At 38.9% G+C, this 8,186-nt stretch overlaps 3 protein-coding genes across 3 annotated transcripts; 2 read left to right on the forward strand and 1 right to left on the reverse strand.

The window, feature by feature from the left end:
• Positions 1 to 47: 47 nt before the first annotated feature.
• LOC107222658 (hsp70-binding protein 1) lies at positions 48 to 2,251 on the forward strand. Its single transcript, XM_015662106.2, has 5 exons — positions 48 to 296; positions 611 to 848; positions 958 to 1,360; positions 1,593 to 1,833; positions 1,929 to 2,251. The coding sequence occupies exons 1-5, from the start codon at positions 253 to 255 to the stop codon at positions 2,137 to 2,139; spliced, it is 1,137 nt and encodes a 378-aa protein (XP_015517592.1). The 5' UTR covers positions 48 to 252; the 3' UTR covers positions 2,140 to 2,251.
• A 410-nt stretch (positions 2,252 to 2,661) lies between these two features.
• On the forward strand, positions 2,662 to 6,287 carry LOC107222659 (peroxisomal biogenesis factor 19). Its single transcript, XM_015662107.2, has 5 exons — positions 2,662 to 2,937; positions 3,454 to 3,639; positions 3,693 to 3,856; positions 4,014 to 4,262; positions 4,376 to 6,287. The coding sequence occupies exons 1-5, from the start codon at positions 2,874 to 2,876 to the stop codon at positions 4,589 to 4,591; spliced, it is 879 nt and encodes a 292-aa protein (XP_015517593.1). The 5' UTR covers positions 2,662 to 2,873; the 3' UTR covers positions 4,592 to 6,287.
• Positions 4,830 to 8,057, reverse strand: LOC107222668 (phosphoglycerate kinase). The gene is made up of 5 exons (XM_015662124.2): positions 7,851 to 8,057; positions 7,200 to 7,548; positions 6,749 to 7,087; positions 6,433 to 6,652; positions 4,830 to 6,350 (listed from the first exon to the last, which is right to left on the reverse strand). Exons 1-5 carry the CDS (start codon positions 7,910 to 7,912, stop codon positions 6,070 to 6,072), a joined length of 1,251 nt encoding a protein of 416 aa, XP_015517610.1. The 5' UTR covers positions 7,913 to 8,057; the 3' UTR covers positions 4,830 to 6,069.
• Between the last annotated feature and the right edge of the window lie 129 nt (positions 8,058 to 8,186).

Genomic DNA, 8,186 nt, shown 5'->3' on the forward strand with positions numbered 1-8,186 from the left:
AATGTACTACACAAATGCACTGCATACATTCACGCTGTCATACACGAATGTACATACGTCGTAAGCTCAACTCTTGCTAGAAACGTCTCCTTTTCTAGAGCTCAATCTCGAAGCAAATACACGAGGGATACACAAAAAAAATTAATCGTGAGGTGCTTGTTTAGTCGTATCTCTACACTTGGATCGCGAAGGTATGAGTCACTGTGATTATCTACAAGCTGATGCTGTCTTCATATTCGTTCAAATCAATTAATGGGTTCATCGTTTACAAAGAATACGAATAAAAACATGAACAGGTATGTATATGCATAGACAAATTGACATCGGATACGTTATTCGGAGATTCTTGTACAGAAAATCTGTCTGTAATCCTTCAAGTCCTGTGTTGCGTTGAAAGTGACAGACTTTCATTTATAACCTATAAATAGAAGGAAAATTCGATGTAGAAATCTACGCTATGTAAGACATAAATTTGACACGGGCTGGAAATTTTGATTCGATTCACCACATCAGTGAAACCGCCTATTAGACTTTGATATAATGAAACAAATGACAATAAATACCGCGCCAGGTACAATATCAGTTAATAAATCAATATCCTTGTATTCAGCAATAATACGTCAAGGTCAAACAGCAGCATGGGAAGTGAAAATAACGCAAGCAACTCCAGGCCATTGAGCATCCAAACAGTCAGGGCTCAGAATGATTCGCGACAATCGCATCCGCAATCGATGCCAACTCAACCAAGGCAGCCATCCAATCTACAAGGGCTGCTTCGATTTGCCATGGAAGCTAGGCAAGAGGAGAATGCTTCACAGTCTTCGCAGTTCCAACCGCTGGATCAGGAGGTATGGAAAAAACTATTCAGTGGCAAATGAAGTCCGGCTTGTTTTGAAATTAATTCTATTTTTTCATCAATTAAGGAAAATAAGCTTATATTTTCTTTTCTCTGTATAGCGACAAGCGTTCTTGAATCAAGCGTTGTCTTCTATGACTGTAAATGTGATAGAGGAACTTCAAAAGTCGATAAAAGTGTTGTCCAGTGCAAGCGAACTCCAGCTTGAGAATGAACCTTCCCAATACGATAATGCACTGGATGTGATCGCAAATTATGTCGACAACATGGACACTGCAAATGACTTTTACAAAATTGGAGGCTTCGCGATATTCGAACCCTGCCTTAATTCTAAGTACAGCAGTCACAGATGGAGGGCAGCTGACATTATCGCTGAGTTGACGCAAAATAATCCATACTGTCAAGAAAAGGTCTTGGAGTTTGGTTTGATGCCGACATTACTGCATATGGTAGACACAGACCCCTCAGAACAGACCAGAATTAAGGCCTTATATGCAGTTTCTTGTAAGTCCACATTTTTACATAATATGTCATCATTCTGTATTCATAAACTAATCAGAAACGATTCGAGAGAATTTATATCTACCATGATCACCGATACAGACAGATTTACTAATATTTGATTTTAAAAGTTGCCCTGCCTCATTCTTGCTGAAGAATAAATTGGAAGAATAAGTTCAGAGTATGTAATCAATTAACTGAGTTTATGTTGCTATCACGATGTTTCATCATTTAGGTCTGGTGAGGGAGAACCCAGTATCATTGACTCACCTGAATGTCAATGATGGCTATTCAGTTCTGCTAAGGGCATTGCAAAGTCCAATAGAAAAACTGCAGATAAAATCTGCCTTCCTGTTATCATCTTTATGTAGCAAAGATGGCAATCCCCATAATTTAAAGACAACTCTTGTTAATATGGGTTTGATCGAACAAGCGGCTGGTTTGCTGGCAATGCAAGGTCTTCATCCAGATACAAGGTACTAAATTCCGTTACTTCACTTACAAAATATTTCTGTCCGAACTGCTAACGGAATTAATATATATGGATTCTTCTTTTTGTAAATAACTCAAGGGACCAGCTATTGAGGGTACTAGCTGGATTGGCCAAAAATAACTACTTGCCAGCATTGAAGGAATGCAGAAGGCCGCAACTTTGCCTGAGGCAGACTCTAGAACGTCATCAACGTGAACTAAGGGCAGAAGAAAGTTTCGACGAAGCTGACATGTGTGCTCAGCTTTTAGATCAAATATTTTCAGATCATGAGACAAATCAGGAGAGATAGCCGATCTCTTGCGTGCAGCCAGATCGATGATCTGCCTAACAGAGTTGTAATTCTTGTTCAATTGTAACACAAAATATGTACAATAAACATAAATATTTATTTTTTTCCCTTATTCGAGTAACTTGACGTTTATAACTGTACGCTAATACAGATTACCACTATGTATATGAACAAATAATTTGTTGAATATGTGCAAGTACTTTATACAGATAAAATCCTGATATTGCCAACAGAGCGTTGTTGCAATCAATCATTCAATCGATAAGTCCGTCTGCCCTTAATACACCGTTGCACGTGCACATTCGCGTCTGGAGGCAATTAGTGACTAATGAATGTATCCGTTATGCGATAGGTTGATAATTTTTTGTGAACGACGATACCTATCGAATATTCCGTTATTCGTGATCCGAATAATGCAATTCAAGTAAAACTACGTAGGTATACGTGACCAAAGCGATCATTAAAAGTTTCATTAAATCTTACTCGAATCTGTATAAAAAATAAGGAAGGCAAGGAAAATAAGTTAATTAAGTTGCGAAAAAATTTTTCATCTGGTTATATGGGTTGAACTTTGTGCTGATACGCGGCATTGGTACGCCACGCGTCGCAAAGAAAGTTGTGATTCGGCCGCTGGAATTTAATTTTTGTAATACACTAAGCAGAAGCGCGCGAGGTCTTTAGGCTTGGGATTTATTTAATTGTTCGCGCGTGACGTAGCGGGAAGCAACTCGACAATGTCTGAGGATAAGAAAAAATCTGGAGAACCTGCAGATGCGGAATTAAACGACTTATTGGATAGTGAGTACTGACGCAAATTACATTTTCATTTACGGCGTAATCTCCGTTTGCAAAAATCAGCAACGACTTGGTGATGAAAAATTATTATGCACAAACATAACCTATAACCACTGAAACGAACAGCGTCTATAGCTGTTATTTTCATTATTTAGCGATAATTATGAAGTCAAGATTATTTATAACCTTCCAATGAAATTTCTGGCCACCAGATAATAGATCAAAATTTTATTTTATACAGTCTTCCTTTTTCAATAATTTTACTGTTATGTAATGTTAGAAATTGACCTAGAATTTTTGTCAATTGTTCCATAACACCTGCTTAGTCAATTGTTGTCTTGGTACAAAAAATAAAATGCATGCTTTATCCGTTTATTATTAGGAATTCGATATATGTAGGTCATCTTATCAATTTAATTCGGTTTAACCTTAGTTTTTGCAATTTTAGTACGCAGGTTTCATCAGATGTGAATTTTGAATTTGAAATCAATGTAATAGCAAACTTTTAAATTTTTCCAGGCGCTCTCGAGGATTTCAATCAGGTTCAAAGCGAAAAACCAAAAACCGATGCAACGGCAGTTGCATCGTCGGCACAATTGGAGCAGCCGGATGCCGCAGCTGGCGCTGAAGATCAGTGGACGCAAGATTTTATCAAACAAGCTGCAGACCAGTTCGAAAAAAACCTACAGAACCTGATACAAAATGGTGATAACTGAAGAAATAATTGTCGAGTTGTTATAACACAATTTATTGCATAGGTGATGATAACGATCTGGGAGCCTCTTTCCAAAAAATGGCACAAACTGTAGCCAGTGCTATCACAGGGGAAGGCGATCTTGGGAGCGAAAGTTCTCGCAGTGACTTTCAGTCAGCCATTTCACAAGCGCTTAAAGATTTGTCCAGTACGAGTCAGGATCTGCAGGTGATGTTCAACACTGAAGATAACCCTTGATTTTTGAGCACTTTTTTATATATTCAACTAAATCATATTGATAGAACACTAGGTTACATGTGTAGTATTTTATTTTCAGAATATTTTGCCACAAATTTTGATTTTTGATGTACACTTTTTGTAATAGAACCCGGTGCCAGGATTGGGAGAAGCAGATCTGGCTGCTATGTTCGGGAGAACATCTCTGGAGGAAGAGTCTGGCGAATTCCCATCTTTCATGCAAGGGATGATGCAGTCTTTATTGTCCAAGGAGGTTTTATATCCCACAATGAAAGAGTTAGTTGATAAATATCCAGTGTGGCTTGAAGAAAAAAAACCCACCCTACCAGCAGCTGATTTTGAAAGATACACGGAACAATTAAATCTCATGCAAAAGGTGTGCAATTTAATAATTGTCACCATAGGCAGGCAAACATTTTAACTGAAATTATAATGAGAGATAATATCAGAAACTGATGCGAGATTCATTTATGTGGTTCGCTTCCGTAGGTATGTGCAGAGCTGGAAAATGAGAAAGAAGACGACTCTGATGAAGTGAAAAAGGCTCGCTTTGAAAAGACATTGGCATTGATGAACCAAATGCAGAACTGCGGGCAACCACCAGAAGAGTTGGTCGGTGCTCCTGCACTTTTCAAGTGCGATGCTGAAGGAAATCCAGTTTTTCCACCTGGAGTTGACCCACCTGAAAACTGCTGCGTCATGTAAAAGTATAAAATTGTTACGTAGCCTTAGAAATGTCGCAATATGTTTGACAAAGAAAAAAAGATTGTCAAACTTCGTCAGTATCGATTTTCATAACATTGTTTTAATGAAATGGCCATTTTAAAAACTTTTATTCTCCAATAGTAAGATTTATTTGTTTTTTATAAACAAAGACCTAGATTGAAATGACAAAAATATTTCACTTCAGTAGTTGCCTTTACCATATTTTTTGATTTGCTGAGCTTCCATGTTTATTTCGCAACACTAGTGCCGACAGATATCTATAGCATATCTACAGTCATTTGCATTTTCAATGATAGATTACATAAAATTCTCTTTTCATCATTGAAATTAATATGATGTGGGGTAGTTGTTCGGTTAATTTCATGACTTTATTTCATTTGTGTGCACATCGGTTTGAGTATGGAGTACGTGATCGTTTTTCATGTAGCAACTGCCTCGCACAATTTTCTATGCGCCGTGCATAGGGTTTGTTTTCTTATTTTACGTGTATCTTACCTAAAATGCGGTGTAGGTACGTGTATACATGTATATACTTCGCAATGTTATGTACGAATTACAAACATAACGTTAGGGATGCGAAAATTCGACTTTGACAAGATTTAACACTTCTGGTCCAGTCACATCCCTACTGACAATACATGCATTATGCATATAGATGTAATATATAAGGAATAGGTCACCATATTATAATTTAAAAATAAAACCTAAACACGATCTGTGATCTTCACTAGCCACCTACGGGAAAATGGTAATTATAAGGTAATAATAAATATGTCCTTATACGCGTTACTACTTTTTTTTACAGATAGTAAATTTTTATTCTGTTATACTCGGTTCAGCAGATTTATTTCATCTAGGTACGTGTTAATATTTATTATACCCTTGCGCCACATGAGACATGGCTATGTTTGTTAGTCTGTTCATGGGACGGGTTTCAACATTTTTGTAAGTGCCATGAGTTAGATGTTTATACACATAAATTGTTATTTATTCATCGTTACAATGTTGTTATATTTAACATGTCCTCGAGATAAGTGAGAAGTCTTAAATTGTCTAATTGATCGCAGTGAACAGAGGTGGACAGCCAGAACCCTTAGGACTACTTCTGAGGTATGGCACATTTTCACTGTTACACGCGGTTGTCCTATTGATTGACATTCTTAGACGACTGGAGCTTCCAGGTCAATGTAAAGCTAGGTGATCGCATACAATATGCCAGCATAATTCACATGAATTTAGAATTAGAATCGTTAACTTTTATTAAATAGCAACATGATACATTTTGGTACAATATTCTTATAGAGATAAAACGTGACATCTAAAGAGATTACATAGAACTAAATCTTTATATCACGTTTCAGGAATCGATATTCTATATACACATAGTGGTTCAAACAGTGCTAATCTGCTCTGAAAAGTCAAGAGTTTGTGAATTGTACAGGAACCTTTTGCCCCATTTATGGGGCATCGGAAAGAGCCGCAACTCCTGGTAAAACTTTGCCTTCTAGAAGCTCCAAGCTGGCACCACCGCCAGTACTGACATGGCTAACTTTGTCTTCTGTTTGCCATTTTACTGCGCAAGTAGCTGTATCACCACCGCCGATTATCGTGATTGCACCACGCTGTGTGGCAGCAACAACACCATCCATCAGACTCTTTGTACCTTTGCTGAAGTTTTCAAACTCAAAAACTCCTGCCGGACCGTTCCACACGATTACCTTTGCTCGCTTCAGAGGTTCTGTAATTTGAAAGCCGTATCAATTTCGGATTCATCCCATAGCGAGAGTGTCAATCCCTTGTTGTTTGCTATTATTATTTACCAGCAAATATAGCCTGTGATTTAGGACCAATGTCGAGACCCAAAAGGCCGTCAGCAATGCCTGTTTCAACATCAGCAGTTCCAACAGTTGCGTTTTCAGCAAATTTATCACCCGTCAGGAAATCCACAGGTAAATGTACTTGTACGTTATTCTTTTTTGCTTTTTCCAGAAGGTCATTAACGATTTTTGCACCTTCTTCGTCAAAGAGAGAAGCACCAATCTGTAAAATCAGACCAATGAATACAATTGTTATTATTATTATCATCTGAGTCGCACTTCAATGTGATAAAAATCTACTGCTTTCTGATCACCGTACCTTCATGTTTTTCGTGACTTTCAGAAATGTGAATGCCATTCCACCACCGATGATCATTTCGTCAACCTTGTCCAGCAGGTTATTGATCAGTTGAATTTTATCCGCTACTTTGGCTCCCCCAAGTATGGCCAGCAGTGGTTTGTCTGGATTGTCCAGTGCCTTAGCAAAGTACTGCAATTCTTTTTTCAATGTGAAACCGCTGGCTCTAACGTCGAAGCCCTCGCCTAGCATCGAACTATGAGCACGATGAGCCGTTCCAAAAGCATCGTTAACGTAAACATCTCCAAGTTTTCGAAGAGATGCTCTGAATGCCGCAACTTTCTCCTTGTCAGCCTTGATCTGTGATAATAAAAGCGTTATACATGTTTAGTTTATACAAATATGACTTATATTCAGAAACTTCTCGACAAATTAAAGTTACAAATCGACAGTATACGAATCTTGGGGTTACCTTGGTCCCGTCAGGCCCAACACCCTTGCCCTCTTCCTCGATGTGGAATCTCAAGTTTTCCAATAAAATCAAAGATCCCGGCACTGGATCCGCGCAGACCTTTTCGACCTCAGGACCGACACAGTCGTCCAGAAAGGTGATGTCTTTGCCTAGCAGAGCCTTGAGCTCAGGAACAACGGGTGCCAGGGTGTACTTCATATTCCTTGTGCCATCCGGTCGCCCCAAGTGGCACATCATTACAACGGATTTTGCATTCTTCTCCAAAGCATACTTGACCGAATCGACAGCGGCAACGATTCGCTGCTTGTTGGTAATTTTTCCATCTTTCATCGGCACGTTGAAGTCGACTCTGAAAATTGAATTATCTTATACACACAGACGCTAAAAAACGAGGAAAATTTTTTGGTATCTCGCCTCAAGGGCACCCCTTCAAATATAAATAAAATGAGAATTAACCTAATCTGACATTTGAACGTCGTCTGCTAGTCGCAAACTGAATTTATACGGTAGTCGCGAGCGATTGAAATCAAAGGGCATGAAGTGGTTGTGATATAATTCAAAGAAAGTGCGAAGAGCGGAAGTAACTGACATTTCGAAGTAAAATCTGCCGGCGTGTATATTATGTATAAATTGTTGCGCGAATATACTTACCGCATCAGCACTCTCTTGCCGGCTAAATCAACCTGATCGATGCTTAATTTGTTGAATGACATCGTCGCTTTTTGTTTTACGCTGGTGTCTCGTTGCGAGGTTGACAAACCGAAGAGACCACTGAAGAATGATGACTGATCGCGGCCCGACCCACGTACTGAATTCACAAGGATACACACCGATTTTCTCCGTCGGCAGATTGACTGTCCAAGGTTGAATAAAGGTCGTCGGAGGTGGCGACCTCCTTTAAGGGCGTAACTGGTAAGCATTAGACGCGCACGTGCATCAATGAGCTATTCTACCGTTTCTTCCCGGTAATTATCGCGGGGCTTTTGT

The sequence above is a fragment of the Neodiprion lecontei genome, chromosome 4, assembly GCF_021901455.1.
Source record: "Neodiprion lecontei isolate iyNeoLeco1 chromosome 4, iyNeoLeco1.1, whole genome shotgun sequence".
NCBI classification, from domain to species: domain Eukaryota; kingdom Metazoa; phylum Arthropoda; class Insecta; order Hymenoptera; family Diprionidae; genus Neodiprion; species Neodiprion lecontei.

Bases quoted from the DNA above. Each gene is read 5' to 3' on its own strand.
- LOC107222658 (XM_015662106.2), top strand. From the start codon at position 253: ATGGGTTCATCGTTTACAAAGAATACGAATAAAAACATGAACAG. The intron at 297-610 runs GTATGTATATGC...CCTTGTATTCAG, and splicing joins ACGAATAAAAACATGAACAG to CAATAATACGTCAAGGTCAA. The intron at 1,361-1,592 runs GTAAGTCCACAT...TTCATCATTTAG, and splicing joins GGCCTTATATGCAGTTTCTT to GTCTGGTGAGGGAGAACCCA.
- LOC107222659 (XM_015662107.2), top strand. From the start codon at position 2,874: ATGTCTGAGGATAAGAAAAAATCTGGAGAACCTGCAGATGCGGAATTA. The intron at 2,938-3,453 runs GTGAGTACTGAC...AAATTTTTCCAG, and splicing joins ATTAAACGACTTATTGGATA to GCGCTCTCGAGGATTTCAAT. The intron at 3,640-3,692 runs GTGATAACTGAA...TTTATTGCATAG, and splicing joins ACAGAACCTGATACAAAATG to GTGATGATAACGATCTGGGA.
- LOC107222668 (XM_015662124.2), bottom strand. From the start codon at position 7,912: ATGTCATTCAACAAATTAAGCATCGATCAGGTTGATTTAGCCGGCAAG. The intron at 7,088-7,199 runs GTAACCCCAAGA...TTATTATCACAG, and splicing joins TTGGGCCTGACGGGACCAAG to ATCAAGGCTGACAAGGAGAA. The intron at 6,351-6,432 runs GTAAATAATAAT...TTCAAATTACAG, and splicing joins ATCACAGGCTATATTTGCTG to AACCTCTGAAGCGAGCAAAG.